Genomic DNA, 22,347 nt, shown 5'->3' on the forward strand with positions numbered 1-22,347 from the left:
TCAGACCAATTGTCTAATACTTACTGAGTAAGACACTAAGGATAATAACTCTTCATTGTTTCTCTCTGCATAATTTAACAAGATATGGTTGCAAATACACCTTGAAACCACACGACGATGATTTTTTTCCTGTTTGTGCCGATTGCTGCTTGATGGTTGTGATGCCATGCGTGATGTTGGTACAATCATTACTAGGTTTCTGAGCGGCTTAACCGCTTAAAAAAGTGTGTTTTAATCCAGGATTTTTTAGTGAAATTTGCATGTTCTCCCTTATAGGTGTGTTACAGTTCCCCAGTTACTGTATGTCAAACAATGCCCCTTAAAAAAGATTGATTGCAGTGTTAATTTTGACAGAAAATTTAGATTTTAGGTTTGATAAGATGCAACCTAATTTTAGGCATAATTTAGTCATCAGGACCATTTCAGTTATAGTCTTGTTTTAGTTAACTAAATGAGATTATAGATTTTAGTTACATATGTAGTCAACTAAAATATAAAGCAGAATATTTTATGCGAGTTTCAAATACCATTATTCAACCTGATTTGGGATGTTATCAAAGTTTATTAATACACACAGACAGATTTGATTTGATCAATGCGTCTGACCACATGAGGCATCTTAAGTCTGCAAACGCAATTAGCTTACTTCCTATTGGATCACTTACCGGCTTGTCCCGCCTTTCACGCAACAAAAATAGTTCTGAATACCTACCAAAAAGGAAACTTTGATTTGATTGGATTTGTCCTATGTGAACATTATGTTTAGTATTTACAAAAATAATATATTTTGATATAGCCTTCTTTCACGTGTAATTTATAATTTAGTCATAGTATCGACAAAAATATTTAGGAATCAAAATCAACACTGCTTAATTGGAGTCACTATGGTGGCTGCAGGACTGTGTGAATGTGTTTTTTTGTGCAATAGGCCCGTGGTTTGTGCAACATGTCCAGTGTTCTTCATCAGATTCTTTTCAAAGCAACAAAGTTTTTCAGATTGAAGTGATAACATTGTAATGTTCATTTTTTAAAACCATGGTAACATAAACTTAAGAGTTGTGGATGTCTAGGCTACATTAAATGTATGATTTTATCAACTCTTCTTGTTGCTCTTCCAATAACCTGAGCGTGCATACGTTAGTAAGTCTAGTTTTCTCACTCAAATGTCATCAGTTTATTTGTTCAACATCAGAAGACATGGAGCGCCTGATCTTGCCACAGAAACACGTTTGACTATTTGCGTAGCCTCCTTTTTTTTCTCAGCACATACACATTATAAAATCTTTGCGTTTAAAGCTCCATGTAGAAACCAGCGGCTTGTTTTTTTTTCAGTAGCTGATACTCATTTGAGAGCAATGCCTGATGAGGAGGTGAATCCTGTCTGTGGAGGGATGAACAAAAACAAGATGACTCATGTGGATGTGTCTGTGAGCAGCTTCCCCTAAGATAACCCCTTCTTGCTTTCCGCTCGTGGCAGGTTTGGTGATGAGCTTACCAGACGGTTCATCATGCTCGAGTGCGTCTCCGATCATTAAATATCAAGGAAAGCTGCAATGGAACCCTTTTTAGAATGTTTGAGTTTTTGAAGCATGAAGTACTGTACCCCCATCCGCGTTCACTGGCTAAATCAGATGCAGTAAAGCTTGAAACAAACTGTGCTACGCTAACACTCATTGAAACACCTTAGTGTTTCTTATAGATTCAATAAATCTAGTTTTCATACAGAAAATTAATAGAATGTAATGTGAGTATATCAAGGTAATCATTTTCGCAATCTTCCATCGCTGCAGCACTTTGCATGAATTACATCAAAATCTGGAGCTGTGCACGTAGTTAGGCCCCGAGCTGTTAGCGTGTTTTTCTGAAATGTTTCAGCGAAAGAAAAGGCTAGAGGAGGATGAGGATGGGGGGTGTAGAGAAAGTCCTGGTGCTTGAGCTGCAGGGATACTTCTTATTTAACGTATTCAAAGTAAAAACATTCGATAAAGAAATTAAAAAAGATTGATTACAAGACTGAAAGAAAATGTTGTGAAACTTTATATTTTTTCATTTTTTCCCCAGTTTTAATTTGGCACATGGCACAATCAGCATGTATGCATCTGGTATACATAAATAAATATTAAATATTTTATACATAAATATACATATAGAGCTCTTACGAGGACACCTATAGTAGTGTTTGTTTAGTAGGTTTCAAATGAAGACAGCAATACATAGAAATCACTTGTGTTTGGTACTGTTTAGATTGGATAGGTTTTTAAAAAAAAATTGGTTTTATAAAGTAGGGGTATCTCCATAGAAGCCCTATACATATATGTATGTATGCCCATATTTATATATATATATATTTCAAAGAAATACAAGTATGCACTGAAGTAGGTTTATTCAGTGCAAACAGGCCACTGTCTGCCAATGGAATCATGTCCGTTAGTTCAGTTGAGTCTTTAGCTATTTTCTTTTTCTCTTACACATAAAATAATATTCATTTTGTAATTTTTAAGCAAAATTAAACATATATAAATTCAAAAGTAACAAAAGTGCTATTTTGCAAGTACAGACACTCAGAGACGCAGCAGAAACACATGTGGTGGTAAATCCAAATCTACAACATGAGAAAGTACTCATCCCTCCTCACCCCCGCGAAACAACACAATAATAATAGTAAAAAAAAAATAGAAAAAATAAAACCAATGCACAGGGACGCACACGCACACTGTCAGATGTGCACTCACATTCCTTATGTCACACACACACACACACACACACACACACACACACACACACACACACTCACAAACACTTCTTGCATTTGCAAGTTCTGGCAATCCTTTATCTCAGGCTCGTGACGGCGCTAACACGCACACAATGAGAAATTATTATCTCATGCATACAAACACACACACTCACAGGTGCTCTCAAGCAGCATGTGTACTTGCACACTTTGTGTCGATAATATCAGATCTCTTAACAGATAAATTGGCTGTAAAAGAAGCACTTTTTTCTTGACAAAACAATCACAGTAACATAGTATTTATCGCTCCCTTCCCATCTTCATCCAAGAGCTGTCCTTGACAAATCATTTCAATGAGCTGGAAAAATAAAACCCACACCCTTTTTGTGGATGTTATATTGGTATGCAACAGAAACAAAAAAAGTTGCCCACAATATGTTGAAAATCTCTACATCTGCATATTCTTCCGATTCCCATCCTGGTTTCAGTCTCTCATCTTTGAGTCTCATCTGCTTGTAACGCACTGCACACAAAATCGTCTCAGGGAATAGAAATGATGAGAAAACAAGCTTTGTAAGGCATGAAACGTAAAAAAAAAACAAAGCAGCAATTAAAAACATTTTCCAAATATTGACGAAGAGGCCATTGTTCTCGATGTGTCTCCCGCAGGGGGAGGGGATGGGAAATTAAAAGCACTTCTCTTTGTCTTTGTTATGAATTCAAGAAAAACTGTTGATATCTCCTTAGTTTGCTTAAAAAGGCTTTTAAAATGATTATTTTTTTTTTAGAAAAAAAAAACACTGCAGGAAGACTCCCTCCATCATTAAGGTGAAGAGAAGCAGTTTGATTTTGGCAGCTCTGCACAACTTGACATCCATAGAGAGCTCTCTGCAACTCTCCTCGTAGTAAAAGTCTAGTTAAATCTGCTCACGTTTAAAGCCGTCTCCTGTCCTTCCCCTCACAGCTCCCCTCCCTGTGATATTTATAAAACACAATCCTCTCCCCTACTCGTTCATCCTCCTACTCCTCCTCCACCCTGCCGCTGCCTTCCTCTCCCCTGCCTGTGCTGGCTGCCCCTTGCCTCCTTAAAGCTATACGCGGGTGGTTGAGTGGGAGTGCGGCAGTCCGGTTGAATTGAAGCCAGTCGTGAAGGTGTTGTAAGGGTGCAGATTGGGCATTCCCACCAGGGAGTTGGGAATCATGGTGATAGTATTGGGGGTCATTAGAGGGATGTCATCTGGTGAGCGCCGCAGAGTAAGTGTGTAGTCAGGCAATGAGGCCAACCGCAGTGCTCCCTCATTGCTGTTACCCTCGCATTCGTGGTGCGTCTGATTCATTTGCAGCGACATGATCTCCTCTTCAGGCGCATGGTGGCCAATGTCATTGGACGTGGTCTGCCTCTGTGGGCTAGGCTGCCCATGGCCGGACTCTTGCCGCCGTTTATCCTTGCGGTAATATAAGGCTGCAAAAGCCAGGACATTGAGGAAAAGCAGTGAAGCTCCCACAGCAATAGTGACGCTGAGCTCTGTCGAGTAGTCCCGAGGGTTTTCCACTACCAGTGGGCCTGTCTCCTCTATATCGCCCCAGGAGTCCTTGTCTTCACTGTTATAGGCCGGGGACATTGGGGGGCGCTTGGTGTTGAGTGGCCAGTTTTTCCCATTGGGCCTCTTCGTAGATAACGTGTTCTGTGTTGTCTCGGGTGGGGGCACTTTGGTAGTTGTGGATGTGTAGTGGAACATGTCGTGAAGGTTATACAGATGGGGCACCAAATGCTTCCAGAAAGCCACTTTGGTGGCCCGGTAGTGGTCGCGTACACGTGGCTTCAGGCCAATATGTAGGTACAGCTGGTCTTGGGGGTTGTACTTGGACCATGCCACTTCTTCAAAGCGATTAGCCTTGGTGTGGATGAATTTGGTGTCTTGGGGCACCGGCTTGTTGGGATCTCTACAAAGGAGAAGGGGACAAAGAGAATGCATAGTTTTATGAGATTCTCACAGCACAATTATTATTTCATGTTTCAACTTTCAGCTGGGGGTGAAAAAAAACACAAAAACACATGTACATGCACACACAAAAATAGGAAAACCTAGCAGTCTGAATTTTAAGGTCAGAAAAAGGTTTGGCTAATGGAGACTTTATTGATTGTTCATAGCTCAAATTCACAACAGCAACAGCCAAACCAAGAACCAGAGTCAATAATTGATGCAGTTGTATATGCCATTGTGTATAACATGCACACTTAAACAGCACTCTACTGAAATCTTTTTTTTCTTGAAGCAAGACCTCGACCTTATCCCTTTTTAGTCACCACTTTTCGGAAAAAAATATGCTTGTCTATTGCAACCCCTTTCTCTCATTCTCCCAGATGTTGCTCTTCTGTCACTTTTGAAGAATCCCACCCACTAAAATCAGGGCAAAGGCTTTAAAAGTAAACACATATGAATAAGTCAGCAAGCTTTAGGGCTAGCATCAGGAGGCATCTTGTTGTTGATAATCCAGTGCTGGTGGAGCCCCTCTGCTAATTGCTCTGGGAAGGCAGCACAGTGTGCATTGGCAGTCAGTGTACTGATATAAAGTGGACCATATTAATCAAGACAATAAGGGAACTGTGGAGCCCACACAGTGTGCATGGATTTGAGGAAGCTTGTGAGTCTGAGACACAAAGCAAAAGACAAAAGGGATGTGAGAGCGTGTGAGACTGAGCATGAAAAAAGGGGCTGAGACATAGACTTTTTTTTTTTTTTTTTAAAGATGCAGTACCTCTTGTTCTCTACAGAGTTCACTGTTCCACTTCTTAGTTTTCACCCCTCAAATCAAAGACCATTTCAATTACAGTGGAGCTATTGATTTATTGAACAAATTAGCATATAGCAATCTCAAACAACCACGTAAGCCTTTGTTCGCACACTATGTTAAGTGTGGGCATTTGGTGGCCTCTGGTTCAGCTTTTGGTCCTAATAAAATGACATTTTGTGGGAAAATGTGAAGAGTTGATTGTAAAACACAGTAACTGTGTTGTAGAAGCAAGAATCCGTGGCAGCATTATTTCTAAATGACGTGAATAACTCCCATTGTGGCTCTGATTGCAAAGTCACTTGCAAGTTAATTTCACATTTCGATGTATGAGTGGGAATATGGTGGCTACATTGTGTTTTTCTTCCTTATTTAACTACAAACAGAAAGAAAAGCCTCCAAAATTGCTCAGAAAATTAAAAGCCAAAAGAAATCCCTTTCAATTCTGTCTTCTTTTCGTTTCTCTGCTGTCAGTTTTTCTTTTTCAGGTCAGCGCTTCTGGGAGACGTGAGAGAGATACAGAGGGAGAAAGACAGAAAGAGAGGTAAAGCAAATTGAGATAGCTGGGGATGAATCCCTGGACTGGCCAGTGTCGAGAGAGCAGCCCGTAAATAGCCTCTTTTATTAGGCCCGTAATGATTCCCAATGAATATTGACAGCCAGATGATGATGGCTTTGTAGCAGAATATCAGTAATTAAATTTCAAAGGAGCCGGTGTTGGCGGTAAGGTCATATTGATCTCCCCATGCGCAACATGCCAGAGAACAGGATGTCAATGATGCAGCCTAAGACATGGTTGTCTGCAGCCTGCTGGCTTCATGAATTCTCACGACAGTCATGTGCCTGCACTCACATGCAACAAATACCCCCCCGACACACAAACACACATATAAACTCGCACTTACGACAACGATGTAGGTCAATTTGGTCTCAGTTAATGGGAATTCTGTATTTCCATAACACTTCAAACACTTTCCTCAGAAGGGTCAATTTGCTGAATTGTGATGGCAAAAAAAAAAATTGCAAAGGTACTTTCTCATTTCAAAACAATCCCTGTGTGCAAGCAGCAAGGGAGCATTGATTCAGAGGAGTTTAAAAATTCTATGGTGACTGGATGGTTCACAGCGAAGTAACGATGAATAATTTAGGGAACACAAAGAAGTCAATGTGGCATCTTTAGTTAATTTGATTTGCAGCATTAGAGAACAACTGGCTGCCTTATCTAATTACAAACACATATGCTTGGGTAATTGTTGCAAAGTCAATAGCAAACTAGGTACATTTTTTCCCCCAAAACAATTTCTAGCACTGCTGCTAAAGCTTGGGTTCCATTTGGGGTTCAAACCTTCGAGAGAACAGATCTGATCTCTCAGCATTGTTGGGTTACCCTCATCTGTGTGCACCAATTTAGAGACGGATGATGTTTGGCACAGCGTAGACAGATTCATGTTAAGTGTTCTATCAGCAATTTTCCACATCCATAGTTAAACAGAGCTCCAATCTTCAGTATGTGTCAATTTGTTTGAATGCTGTTCAAGAACTGCAGGTATAGGTAGTTCACCTTTAACATTTCTGCAACACTAGGTTAAACAGTTAACCTATGATAAATACTTAACGAGTGAAGCAGATGGTATCTGCTTTCAGTTGGGAAGGTTTTTGAGAGAAGTTATATTGTTCTCCCTTGGTATGCATATGAGGATAAAAATACAATGAAATATTTATATATTTTATATTCCAATGACTAACAGCAATTGAGAAGCAAAGCTCACAGTCTTTGTTAGCTAGTCCCAGTTTTACACGCACACACAAAAGAATTGTATAACAAGAAACTATATTAAACATTGGTAATTAAATGGTGTGGGGGGCTATGTATGTATTGGGATTGGGTATAATATTAAATTGGGCCTAACATGCATTTTTGGGGACAATATTACACATTTTCAAGCTATTCTTCCACTGGAAAACAGGTGAATAAATGTCTAGAAAGTGTGATAAACGTCAATTTCAGCCCCGATCCTGTTCAAAATATCTAGCTATGTGATTCACTGGTTGGTGGTAAAATAGGTTTCACAACTAATCTTTTGAAACCATATCACACATTTCTGTGGTATTTTTCCCATTAAACAAGTAGCTGAGGGTCCAGCAGTGTCATGCTTGTGACCAGTGGCGGCTGGTGCATTTTTCTCCAGGGGGGCTACAACTCCAAAATAGATGTACACCAAAAACAGGTTTTATGTAGTTTTGAACAAATAAGTAAGGACAATTGCATTTACAGAACTGCTTTCAAACTAAACACATTTATTGTTATTTAACCCATAAACCAGTAAGAACAAATATAGTATATAGTAGTAGTATATACCAGTGGTTCTCAAACTTTTTTGGCTCAAGTATTCCCTTTCTCTCATTTCTGAATCCATGTACCCCCTTTTGTCCAACTACCACATTCTGCTCTGTATACTATGAAAAAACAACTATAGATCATAATGATGGAATTAATGAGTGATAACATACATTTTAACGAATGTAATTTTCTAAATAAGTGGAAAGAAGCACTATTTAGTTCCTCATGAATAGATTTATTTCTATAGTTTTTATCATTCATGGTAATTTTGCTCCTGATGTGGGACCAGGAGAATGATCCTTGTTTTTTCAGTTAGTGTTCTAATCAGTATCATTTCTATCATCATTTTGTGTGTTTTCTGTGTCAATGTGTGTGTTTCATTTTGTGTATTTTGTTTTTGTGTGTGGTTGGTATTGTTTAAATTATTCCATCTCAGTCTGTTTCTTCTGTCATTTTTAACGTTTCTCTGTTGTGTTTGTGTAATTTGTAGCAATCTGTTTTTGTTAGGGATGTAACGATTCACTCAACTCCCGATACGATTCGATTCACGATACTGGGTTCACGATACGATTTTCTCACGATTTATTTTACAAAATGGGAATGTTGACAAATGACTGAAAAATATTCCTTTATTTTTTTGGGGAAAATACTATACTATTTTCCTTTTATTTTTCATTGTCAAAAGAATCCCTTGATAAACTATGCAAAATGATGCAATTTAACTAAAAATAAATCTTGAATGAAATGCATAAAGGAATAATACAAATGAAGAAGAAACCTATTAATTTAAATTCTGGTTCTATAGTAAACAATTCAAAACTACATAATAGTTCTTTTTCTTTTTAAAAGTGCAACTGAAAATGTATTTTGTGCCTTAACAATTGGACTTTAAAAAAAGTTATTCCACCAGTGAAGAAGAGAAGCTATGCTAGCAGACAGAGCTGATAGAAAAACGTGACTTTTACAGATATTCACGTAATATTACAGATATTCTTTCGGTGCTAAAGGAGTAAAGAATCATTTATGAGCATGTTTAACAGTAAATGGCGGCCAGAAAGAAAATAATAGCAGATTCCGCCCGTCACGTCCGCTTCTGGAAGGATTAATATATAGCGCCCTCTGCTGTTTAAAAAAAGTACTATGATTCAATTTTCAGAGCATCGATGTGAACCGTGGTACCTATGAATCGATTTTTAACTGCCTTACGATTAATCGTTACATCCCTAGTTTTTGTTGTCATTTTGTGTGTAATAGTAAGTATTATAATCTCTTAGTGTGTGTTTTTGGTGTCATTTTGCAGATTTTGCTGTTGGTTGTCTGTTCTTTTTATCATTCAGTATATTTTTCTCTTATTTGGTGTTTTTATTGTCATTTTGTGAATTGCTGGTAAGATTTAGTAGTATTATCATTTTGAACTAAAGAAATAAACATTATAAAACCCCATATTTTTAATGCTTTCATTTGTTAATTTTCCTTGTCTCTCTTAAGTACCCCCTGTAGTGCCATCGTGTACCCGTAGGGGTACATGTACCACAACTTGAGAAACTCTGGTATATACAATAGAGTGTGTGTGTGTGTCAGGGTTATTATACTTCTTGAAGTTTTTCAGATTTTACCTTTTTTTTCCAGTTTTAGTTAGTTTAACAAGTAATTAAATAAAAACGGGGGTGAAAAATTAAGTGGTAAATGAATATACATAATTTAAAACCTGAAAAAATATAATTTAAGACCTAGTTTACAAAATATGGACATATTCAAGATTTGAAATCATCAAATGTAGTTTGTTCATGTTTCTTTGCCTTCTCTGAAAGTGCTTTAAATGGGTCCTACCTGTCTTTATCCATGCTGAGTCAGCAGGTAAGCAGGGAAAGCAGAATTATTTAATTTCTCTTTTGCTTCTCCTTAACATTCCACGGTTTCACCTGTCAAAGCCACTTTATGACGGACCGCTGTGACGTCAGCCCCTCCCATGGCGGGCGGAGGGTGTTGTGTAAATGTTCTGGCTGCATTCAACTCTGCACAGTTGCAGAAAGTGTCGGGGCGCATGTAAACTGCGCCCAGAGACATTGCATTCACTTGTATTGAAGAGGCGTTACTGTGAATGCAAAACTTTGAACGAGAGTGGACGGTAAAGATTTTTGCGCTCTAAACAGGAAACACGTCATCACCAATCAGACACAGATGAACAAAACAACTTCACACATCATCATTATTATTATCTATATAATATTTATTCTGATTATCTAAATACAGATATACATTTATTTCGTAGTAGTTTTGATTCATTATTATTTTTATGTCTCACTCAAACAAACATGGTAAGTGGTGGGGCTGCGCCCTAGCGCCCTCTATTGGCCAGCTGCCACTGCTTGTGATGTAATCTCTTGTGATTTCAGCATAAACCATCCTGAGTTTGTAAATCATCTGAAGCATATCAAATGTAAAATTAATAGCAGTAGTTGACTCTATTAATTCCATTTTATTTTTGTTTCGCATGTTTGGTACAATTTCAAAAAGTTTAATAGCTAATAAAGTTTTGTTAATAGGGAAAGATTGTGAAACGTTTAGGGGAAAGTACACAGAAATGGGTATCTTACCCTGAAACAGGATTTGCCAAATTTTGAAATCGAAAATGGTCCTTCTTGTAATAACATTTTACAACACAAAATGGCCGTTAGCATGGCTTTCCGACAACTACAACAACCAGCCATACCAACATTTTATTCTGGGCTAGATGTTCTCTATGACTAACTAACTTTTAAACCCACAAATATTATTATGTAAACAATGGGAACAGAAATAACAGCATTAAATATATTTGAAAAATCTTATAGGGATAATATCTGCATTAGCAAAGCTTTGAATATAAGAGTTACAGTTTGATTTGACTGGAACATATAATGGTGTCTCACTATTCTATTTAAAGGTGAAAAGGACACTGTTTGAATTAACATGAGTGAAAAATATCAGTGGTAATAAAATATGCTTCTCAGGTTTCTTGAGGTGTCACACCTTCGGCCTTTAAATTAGTCGATACTGAGCTGCATTTGGCCCACACTGAACCACATAGACCTGATATTGGGAATCACACTTGCCTGTAGTCCAAACCCATCCTGCAGCTGTGCAATTTCAATAGTTTTAGGATGTCTTCCTGATAAAAACCCTCCTGAGGTGATGAAATGTTATCATGCACCTTTGTAGAAGGCTTGGTATTGAGACTGCTGTGTCTCAGCACTGTTGGAGCAGGGAGACATTTTCCAAGCTGCTATGTAGCTAGCATCGGGAATTAAGTAATAGTGGGTGCATGCGCCAAAAGACTTTAAATAAGTTGCCATAAACTAAACTTGTAAGGTTTCACTAACGAGTGAGAAATTGTTAGCTTTGATATATGATAGAAAATATACTTAAATGGTACTTCAACGTACTATTTAAGATGGTAGTGAGACAACAGAATTGTAGCCTCACAGCCCAACATTGTGCATTCAAGCCCTACACTATGTATTCACTTTGGATTTAAAGTTTTACCCCCAGTTTTTCTCACAATAATCATTTCTAATCAGCGCGTTGTGTTAGCTTCTCTGTTAGCTGGGATTCGATGAACCCAAAAGGTTGAGGTAGAAGACACTAAGCCTGGTTCTGTTAGAGTTTTATTTCTGGTAAAAAGGATTTTGCCTCCTCACTAACTTCCAATTTTTATTCATGTCAAGTTGATATAAGGTAGAAATTTCTGCCATACATTGGAAATTGAAATAAAAAATACCTCAGCACAACTTTTTTCCACTTATGATTGAGGCAGATTATTGTTTTCTCATTATATTGTTAATTTTGAACTCTGTTAAATGTTATGTTTTTATTGTTGTGTTTTCTGTTACTATTACTATACTATTTAAATCATGTAAAGCGCGTTGAATTGCCTTGTGTATAAATGTGCTATACAAATACGTACATTTGCCTGCAGGCCAGTGATTGGGGACCACTGACCTATAAGTAAACATGCAACCTCAAGGGCCACCAAAAAAAACTTGGAAACTTTGAGAATGGCTTTTTTTTTGTGGTGGGGACTCATTGCAATTAGTTAAGAAAGCACCTCAATTTATTGTTACTTAAGAAAGCATCTCAATGTATTGTTACTTAGGAAAGAAGTAATGCATGATAATTGTATGTCTTGTAAACACCAATAAAACCTATAGTGGTGTGTGAATTGAAACAGTCTGTATCCAAAGCACGCTGTTGCAATAGAATAAGCCTAAACACCCACGGTGGTGGACAGCCTGGCATCAAGCTGACACGCTACACTTGAACTGAGTAGGTTTTGAATCATTTCCATTCCAACCATTGTAACAATCAGGTGTTAAATAGTACGACCCTAAGACAATAACACAGAGCTGAGCACACACAGGAAATTATTTAGTAAACATGAACAGATTACTGAACTGGAGACTACAGTGTGAGGAATACAAGTAAACATAGTGGTTGTGGACACTGTGGATATGGGAATGAAACGACTATGCCGCTGTTTCAAAACAGTGGAGAGGCTATCAGAACTAGGGGGGATCCTGTTCCCGTTGATAAGCCACCAGGTGCGAGCTTCAAATAATCTCGGCGCTAAGCCTGAGAAAGACATCCACTTCATGGGCTAACTGGCTGAGCAAAGCACCCTAAGTAATGAGAGAGACTAGCCTGCACTCCCTTCTCAGACCACAGCCTCGACTTCAACTACCTTGTCTGCCCGGACACAAAAGTGGACATCTGTTAAAGGCAGGAGTATCACCAAATCACAAACCCAGTTTCATGTAGGACTGGACAATCGATTTGCCCCACTGCTGAATGAGTTAGGATCCTGTTCTAATGAGGGCAACACACAACCTTCTGGAACTGTGAGGACTGAAAGCGCTTCAGGAAAACAAAACCTACATGGTAAGCCAAAGTGCCGACCTCACACACTGATAGTGGAAGACGTTTCTGGTAACGATGCTCAGAAGATGTTCAGCAGCAATGTGAAAGTGATCTGCTTACCTAATGACACAGTATCAGGCCTGGCTGACAAAATCTTGTATATTGTGGCATCTGAACATTTTCAGATTAAATGATTTGGCCAAGGAGGAGTCTGAGGTGTTAAAGTAGGAGTCATCTGCTAAAAACTGTGAGCTGTTTGCAGCATAAAGAGTGGCCCGATATCTCCAATTTGCGAAGGAGATCTGAAACTCTCAAGGATTTACTCTCTGAATACATTTTTGTCTTCGGCTTGTGCTGCCCTTTCACAAAATTTTATAGAAAATGTTCAGATTTTTAGGGAACATCGTCATCTTTTTAGAGCAGATGGACTGTATCTAAACAAGGCTGGAGTGAAACTTTTCACATCTAACTTATTTTTCTTCACCAGTCACACTGCTATCAGTCTTGATAAAGACAAAGGACAATATGCACCAAAATAACAAGGAAATAACATGGCGTCGATGAGCTCTCATCAAGAAATCAAAATCAAAATTCCCAAAATGAAGAGGTCAACCCGGCTCCCACATCTCAGAACTAACCTGCTTCACCCCAAAATTCACCTACTTCCACCTCATCCAGCTTCTCTCCTACCCCTGCCTTCCTGGATTTAAACTGCCCAGATGAACAAGCTGGTTCTTGCTGGCACAAGACTGACACCCCACCCTTTACCCCACCATGGTCCCATCTTCCCTCCCCTAAAGAACCAATCAGCACCACCCATCCCTCCTCAAAGATTTTAGACCCAGGATCACTCTTCTCCTCAGGCTGATAAGAGCAAGATCCAAACAGCCAGCTGTGTTCAACTTAGAGGGTCCGGACTGCAATACCTCTATTCGAAGGAACAACCATAAATTGTCAGGGCCTTATGGAGTTAATGCAGCTTCTTTAATTCCTGTGGGAACAGGTAACACAGGCAAAATTGTTAAGGAGAAACAAAAAGCTTAATAGAGATAATAATTTGACTACTATCACATGTCATCCAAAGAGTCCCCCAGTGTCTCCAGTAAAGTTTTTAAAATGAGCTCTTCTTAATGTTAGATCTCTTGTTAACAAATCACTGTTTATTAATGATGATATTTTGACACATCACTTGGACTTTTTACTTCTTAATGAAACATGGTTAAATGATGGTATCAGTAATACTATTCTCAATGAAAGTGCACCACAAGACTTTATTTATTTCAATAAGTAAAGTCCATAGTAAGTGTTCCATCTTACTATGGACTTCATATTTTTTTAAGTGCACTGAGATTACTTTGCTGTAATTTGCACTATATAAAAAAGATGAATTGAAAATGTAATTGAATCTTTAAATCAATAATTCAGTGCAAAAAAAAAAAAAACATTTGGTGATTTGATCTCCTTTGAATATATGTCGTTCTTATTGAAGGGTGATTCAAGAGTTCTGTTTGAGTTGTTTATACTCCTAAAATATTCTGGAGAATTCATGGATGAGTTTGCTGAACTGCTGTCAGCTGTTTGCACTGAATACAACTTTTTAATAATAACAGGTGACTTTAATATTCATGTAGACAATAACATGGACAATACTGCCAAAGAACTCTATGCTTTAACATGCGACTGGTCCGACACACACTCAAGGTCACACTTTGGATCAGATTATCTCTAAAGGTGTTGATATCTCTGCTGTTGATGTAAGAGAATCTATCTGATCATTTCTGTCTCTTTTTTTATTTATAGACTGTAACATCTGTCCCCCCTACTTCTGTGTGTTTTAAGAAAAAGTACATAAATGACAACACATGTGCACAGTTTATGGAAGCCATAGTGATGACACCAACCGTGAGTGCTGAGACAGTTGATTATCTCTTGGATGAGTTTAATACAAAAGTCTGTAATGTCATAGATGTGGTGGCTTCATTCAAAACTAAGAGAAAACCAAACACACAGAAAACACCTTGGAGGGGGACGGAGATAATGTGGATGCCTCTATACTGGCTAACTATAGACCAATCAGCAACCTTCCATTCATGGCCAAGATCATTGAGAAGGTGGTCTTCAACCAACAGAGTCAATTCTTATCATTCAAGAAAATATTTAATAAATTTCAGTCAGGCTTTCATTCTCATCACAGCACAGAAACTGCTCTCATCAAAGTGATCAATAGGGACAGGAATCAAAAACCGGTTCTTTCTGAGAATGGGTTTCAAGTAGTCCAAATCCAAGAAATCGTTTGCTTGTTTGCCTGTCAATTCTGCTTATCGGTTCCTCTTACGTCGCAAATACGTGATGATGCAGCGTGTTGTTTATACCATACACTGGTGGCTCCGTATTTAGGATAAATAGAAAATAGAAGAGTAATGCAATGGTTTAAGTCCTAGTTGGAGGAGCGAAGTTTTTTTGTAAGCATTGGAATCTTTGAATCTGACAGATTACCAATGTCGTGTGGGGTCCCTTGGGGCTCTGTTCTTGGACCCCTTCTGTTTAGCCTTCATATGCTCCCTTTAGGACAAATTTTGCAGAACTATAAGGTTGGTGATCAGACCTACGCAGATGACACACAACTATATCTATCACTGAGCCCAGATGACTATGGTCCCATAGAGGTGTTGTGTCACTGTTTAGAAAAAGTAAACTGCTGGATGAGTGAAAACTTCCATCAACTAAATCATGACAAGATGGAGGTGATTGTCTTTGGTAACAAAGAAAAGAGGACTGCTGTCAGCGAGTATCTTGAGTCTCGACCTTTAAAAGCTAAAGACCAAGTCAAAAACCTTGGTGTTCTGATTAACTCAGATCTGACATTCAGCAGTCAGATGAAATCTTTCACAAAAACAGCCTTCTACCCCCTAAAGAACATCTCCAGAGTGAAAGGTTTAATGACTCAAAAAGATCAGGAAAACTGGTCCATGCTTTTACTGTACCTCTAGCAGACTGGACTATTGTAATGGTCTTCTAACAGATCAAACAGCTACAGCTGGTTCAGAACGCTGCAGCTCGGGTCTTAACCAGTACGAAGAAGTCAGAGCACATTACTCCAGTTTTAAAGTCTTTACACTGGCTCCCAGTCAGCCTCAGAATAGACTTTAATGTTCTGCTGCTGGTGTATAAATCTGTGAATGGGTTTGGTCCAGAATACATCAAGGAGATGTTATTCAGGTATGAACCCTGCAGGTCTCTCAGATCTATGGATCTATGGATTCAGATAGTGGAGCCCAGTGTTCACAGTAAACATAGTGATGCTCCATTTAGTTGTTATGCTGCTGCAAAAAAGTGGAAAAAACTACCAGCAGAGCTGAAGTCAGCATGCAATGTGAACGTTTTTAAATCAAAGTTAAAGGCACTCTTTTTCTCTACTACGTATGATTGTGAAGGAGATTTTTGGTCATGTTATTGTTGATGTATTATGTTTGTTGATGTATTTATATGTTTTTAATGATGATTTTAAAGGTTTTTTGCTGCCGATTTTATTATTCTTATTGATTTTAAGCTGTTGAATGTTTTATGTTGCACTTTTTGATCATATAAAGCACATTGAGTTGTCTTGGGTATGAAATGTGCTATACAAAAAATTAGGCTTGCCTTGCCTCAAAAGTCTGAAAAGTGCTTTGTTTCACCAAACAGGCTCCAGACGTGTTACTTTGGTCCAGTTGTGACAAGGTATTCTGAATGTGACTAGCATTAACAGCTCTGGCATAATGCGATGCCTGAGTCCTGTCAGACATCCCTAATCTGGATGGTCATTGGAGCCGTGGCTGGACTCCCTGGCAGAGGAGGATTATTACACCCATAAAAGCAGGCGTTTTTAATGGTCTTTTTTTTTTTAGATTTCCTGTGATGTGTTCATGTGGCTTTGCCATCATAAACCATTGCCTTCATCTCTTCCGCCCCCCCCCCCACCCTCCCCAAGCCCAACGACCTGCTGGCCGACACTAACCTTGGCTTGCCATTCGTGTTTAAGTGCTCCTGAGTGTTTATATTTGTGATTGAGTGGGGGTTTGTGTACACATGCCTCACATTTGACACTTTGTGTACCTGTGTGTGTACCTGCGGGTGTGTTTGCATTCATATGTGCTTACATTTGTGGTTATCAATTGGACCGAACAAGTGCAGCACTTGAATGCATTTCACAACGATGTACAAGAGGTGCAGTGATGACAGTCGGCCTCCCCTGGGAGCTTCAAGAGAAAGCCTTCTGTGTTCAGCAGCTCTTCTGTACGACTCCATGCCACCTGCACGACTCTTGGCCCTCACGATACAAGCAGCAGATGGGACCTGAGTTCATTACTTATTCTAAGCCGTATCTGCGAGCACTGATGTAAAAGGTAGATAAGGGAGAGAATGAATATAATTTTCTTTCTTTTTTCATTTCACATGTACCTCCTTCCCTTTTCCATCCCGATGTAATTTGAAGCGCTTGAATGATCATAGACCTAGCCGTCATCAAATCTGAAAAGACACGTTTAGGTGCCCTAAGGCTAGAGACAAGAATCTATTTTCACTGCACTCAAGGTCTATGAATCCTGAGATGAGTAATTGAGTATAGCTTCTCAATATAAAGGAACAAGCAATAATGTTGTAGTTTGAGTAGTTTTTGTGCTTAACTACATAAAAATTTAAAGTTAAGCCCTGTTGATTTTGTGTGACCAAACCATAGTGTCTGCAGTTATGCATGCACCAGGTAGAAAAAATTACTTTAAGTCCAACAAAAGGCTCCTGAAAACAACTTAAAAAAACAGATCACATTTGGTTTGTAGACTTTGTTTTGATGCAGCATAAAAGAGCAAATTTAGCCCTAAGGTGGCAAATTATCAGGTTGTGCACTTTTGCCCTTCATGGTTCAAAGCGTGGCTGAACACTGGGCCACAGGCCTGAGTGATGCACGGTTCATATTTAATGGCAGCCTTAGGTTCAGCAGGTTTAGTGATGCAGCGTGAGGCTTTGTGACTTTGTCGGTGATGGAGGTGTTGGAGGACACAAGCTCTTAGACCACTGCTTATTATGGACATTATTGATTTGTTTGAATGAATGACTGGCAGCAAAAAAGAAAAAGAAAAGAAAAGCAACGTCTCCTGCAGCATCTTCACCACAGGCCCTTTTCCTCTAATAGCCATTCAGCAAATTTTATCCATACCTGAACTACCATACTTAGATATAACCAGTTTTAATGCGACAGTAAATTAGTTAAAGATGAATGCATGCTGATATACTTCCTCTTTCTCTCCTTCCCTGCTGTCTTCCTCTCATTAGATTCAGCACATAGCATGGACACCAATCAATGACACCCAGCCCCTTAACAAGCCACGCCACTTCCTTACCTTCTCTAATGCAAATCAGGATATTGGCTACAAATCTCCTATCAAGTGAGTGCCTATTTAATGGAGTACGTAGGTAGCTGTGCTGCTCGACACTGCACCAAACCTCCCAAGTGCCATTACAGTCTGAGTTAGTTCTATCCAAGCGAAACAAGAATGGAGGATAATCGGGGAAAGTACAAGAAGAGAGATCAGGGATGAGTGATGTAACCTACTAGACAGCTGGGATGAAAAAAAAGGCTGAAGCCCTGCTTGAATGAGGTCAGATGGGAAAAGTGGCTGATGTATATGCGTTTCTAATCCTGCAGAGGAGAGGATCTCTGTTGACAGGAAAATGCAAAACCAAGATAGCTCTTTTTTAATAATACTGTCTGAGTTAAACCACATTATAAACAAACTCTTGACGGTGCTATCTACATTTGTTCAAAAATCAATAAAGTAAACTCAATCTTGTCTTATGGGCATGATACACACGTTTTTATATTTTGTTGCATGGAATAATGAGTAAAATAAGGGAAAAAGAGGAAAATCTACACACGGCAGCTCTGCTCTTTAACTACCTAGCACGGCCTTACACAGCATGTGGGAGAACTCACACACACAGAAAAAGAAAAATGAGCACCAGCCAGCAGGAGAAATAGAAGATGGGAAGATGGGCCAACATATTTAAAGCACTAATGATATATAATGATTGATCTTCTCATGGCTTTTCATCATCTTGTCTTTTCTGAAGTGTTCTGCCAGTTTGCCTGTGTGCTGTCACATTGTTTTGCCAGCTTTTATTTTTTTTTTAGTAGACTTGCAAGTCGCAGCATGTGAATATGCCTGAAAAGTTTTCAGAGAAATGGTTCAGAGGAACTTATGGCGATAATACAAAGGCCAATTTTCTCCATCAATAGCAAAACAAACGTTGCAGCCAGACAGAAATAATTCAGAGTTGAGTAAATCCTGAGCTTCGCGGTGGAAGTTTAAAGTCTCTCAAACACACTTGCACATGCAGACAACTAAGGAGATTTGACAGTGCACACTCTTAGTATGCTTTGCTGACATTGATGGAGGAAAAAAAAGCAGAAAGGATTTGCCCTGTAAAGATAACACTTGAGAGCCAGGGACAGGAAGGCTTTTGGGGGGGAAATGCTGCTATGATACACACTGTAGACATGCAGCCCAAGTGTCTCAACATCATGTCACACATGTTTCTACAGCCGACTTAGAGACAGGGGCAGGAACTGCAATCTGGGCCAGTTTATTACAAACATCTGGAAGGGCAGCGAGTGCTGCTTTACAGGTAAGATGGCTGTTGGATGGGCCAGCAAGGAAAAGAGAATTCAACTGGGTCTTAATTAAAAGTGTGTCCAGTAGATCCAGACTGGGCTGGGGGGTGGGGTGTTGGAGGGGAGATCTATATCCCCAGCACTGTCTAATAATGAGAAGAATGAACTTCAGAGACTGTGGGAAATGTCTCACATCTTCATCCTCCTCTAAAGAGTTCATGGTAGATTCCATTTTGCTGTAAAATTAGCCTTAAACTAGAGCTGCCCATTATTATCTTAACTATTCCACCTTCGAATCCCACACTTTCTACCATCTAGAAAGTGCCTAATTGTAGCTTCTCTATAATCCCGTTGTATGTACTTGCACAAAAGCAACCTACAAATAACCCCAGTGAACACTGATCCACATACAGTTTTATCCTCTCATTGTCCTGCTCCTAATCTCAATCAATCTGCGGGGCTGAAACCAGTTTATCATTAAAGTGCAATTTGATGTGTTGGAGTAATTAAGAACCGACTGCTATCATTTATTACTATTCATTTGACAGCATAAAATGTGGGAAACTTTTCCAGAAGCAACAATAATGTGAGATTGGTGCAAGCGACAAAACAAACATTAAACCCAACGACTACAAAAATCTGTTATTCATGATGTCACATGTTTTTCTATTTCGGGATCGTATAGGATTTTAGCATAATTTCAATGCATATTGCAAGATATCATAAGAAAGTTCTCATCAGCTGTCATATTTGGTCAGTTAGGTTCATAGTTCACAAATGAACAGTGTGGACAAACGGACGGGGAACAGGATTCATTGACCCCTTAAATGTAGCGTGAGCTCAGTTTACAATTTTTTAACTTGTTGTTCATTTTATGATCAAAACTTAATCATTTGTTCTTGCTCTGAACTGAATAAAAATGAAGACATTTACACTCCTCTCAATAGACATTGATTGAAGATCAATTTGTCTGCAGCCAATGCTTTGATGGACAAAAAAATGGGGTACGAGATAGTTAATGTTTAGATCTTGCCAAATAGGTTTTACCACAGGTGTCAAATTCAAGGCTGGTGGGTGAATATAGGCCTTTTATATACATTTATGTATAACACCCAGTCAACATTTCCCACAATAAGTTAGCTACTGTATGTACAAGTTTAGAAATTCAAATGTGAATGCGTACCGGAATTGGAATCCGAATCAAAAATTGTTGTGAACTCATTTTAGCATCACAAAGGTATTTATTTGCACATTCTTAGAATAAATACTATTACTACTGTAACATTTTTGAGCTACCATAACCAGAGGTGTAAAGATGATACAGTATATCCTACTCAAATAGAAGTACTTTTACTTGGTTGAAATTGTACTCAAGTACAAACAAGTAAGCCATACATAAAATACTCAAGTACAAGTAAAAAGTAACTCAATGAAATAGTATTCAAAGCAAAAGTTACGAGTTACTTTCGCCCCCACATTTATTTTTGGTAATAAATCTTGCACGGTTCTATTGCATACAGCAAACTTAAAAAGGAATAGATGAGATCTTGCACAATTGGAACGTCATTAATTTTCCACAAAGGCATCTGTATAAAATAAAAGGTTTGCCAAAATGTACAATTAATTTTTGGATAAAATAACATCAATTAATTCAATAAAAAAAAAAAAAGTCAGGCTATGAACTCTAAAACTGAGAAAATAACAGGCATTCAATGTCGTTTTGGCGCCGTGCATTACGTTTAATCTGGTTGGTCGGCTATGATGTGATGCATTTGATTGTTGTCTGGTCATTTCATTTTTTGTAGTTTCACAAAGTCCGTTGATCATTATAAAACAAAGAAACAACAATTTAATCCGTAACGGTTGGGTGTAGAAATGTAACAATATACTTTCTTTTAAAATGTACTTAAGCACAAGTAAAATTACTGATTTAAAAATGTACTCAAAAAAGTACAAATACCCATAAAAGCAACTAAATTGCAGTAATGTGAGTATTTGTAATCTGTTACTACTTTTAAATTTTTCCCCACAAAGATCTTTAACATATAGTGGCAGCCAAAGTGAGGAGGCAGCTCGGAGGCCTAAGCATCGGTGATGAACATCCATGCATTACTTTAGGAGCCAAAACGGCAGACATCGGTCCATCTTGTCTTTCATTAGCAGTTAAAGGTTCTTGCAAGCAGACTGGAATGCAAACCATATAGATTTAGATAAACCATAAAATTTCAGGCGGTCCCTCATTCAAAATGGGATCAATACTTCTTTAGTCACAAGGCTTGTCAAATTTAACTTAAGTTGTTAGGGATGAATACTGGTTGTCATACAAAATGAGATGGTTGTAGGTGAAATTGAGCCTGGAGAGACATGTGAGTCCTCCATAGGACAAGTGATGGACTGGGTTCAGGCTGAGGGAATCGATATTGCCGAGGGCAAGAGTTTGCTATACCTCCCTGATAATTCTTTGTGTCTTTTGGTTCCTATGGCAAAATAACATATATACTATTTCCTGTTGAACACACACACGCACGCACGCACGCACGCACGCACGCACGCACGCACGCACGCACGCACACACACACACACACACACACACACACACACACACACAGCAAACCATGTATACACATTATGTATGCTGAATGTAGGCATCCATGCCAACATTTTGCAGCTAGCCAGAGAAGCTTGTCTGGCACAGCACACATTGCGGAACATTTAATCTTCATCAGATTCAATATATTTCAGGTTTTCAGGCTGACACTCAGAAAAGTCCAGACAAAAAGAAAAAGGCTAAGGAAAAAAAATGTGTTTTCTGTCCTGTGTGATCCATTTTCGAACCTGTTTTGCAGCAGCACATGTACTGATACCCGATTTCTCCTACTGACGTTCTACTGATTCTCTCAGATTTTTAATCATTATTTGGGTGCTAAAAAAAGAGAG

General features: G+C 38.7%; 1 protein-coding gene across 2 annotated transcripts in view; it reads right to left on the bottom strand.

The window, feature by feature from the left end:
• Positions 1-2,012: 2,012 nt before the first annotated feature.
• The window catches only part of nlgn3a (neuroligin 3a), a 191,293-nt gene continuing 170,958 nt past the window's right edge, over positions 2,013-22,347 (bottom strand). For both annotated transcript variants that reach the window (XM_028459402.1, XM_028459400.1), the window contains one exon: positions 2,013-4,675. In XM_028459402.1, the coding sequence (XP_028315203.1) occupies positions 3,823-4,675 (853 nt within the window). In that variant the 3' untranslated portion in view covers positions 2,013-3,822. The remainder of the gene's footprint in view (positions 4,676-22,347) is intronic.

The sequence above is a fragment of the Gouania willdenowi genome, chromosome 10, assembly GCF_900634775.1.
Source record: "Gouania willdenowi chromosome 10, fGouWil2.1, whole genome shotgun sequence".
Taxonomy (NCBI): domain Eukaryota; kingdom Metazoa; phylum Chordata; class Actinopteri; order Blenniiformes; family Gobiesocidae; genus Gouania; species Gouania willdenowi.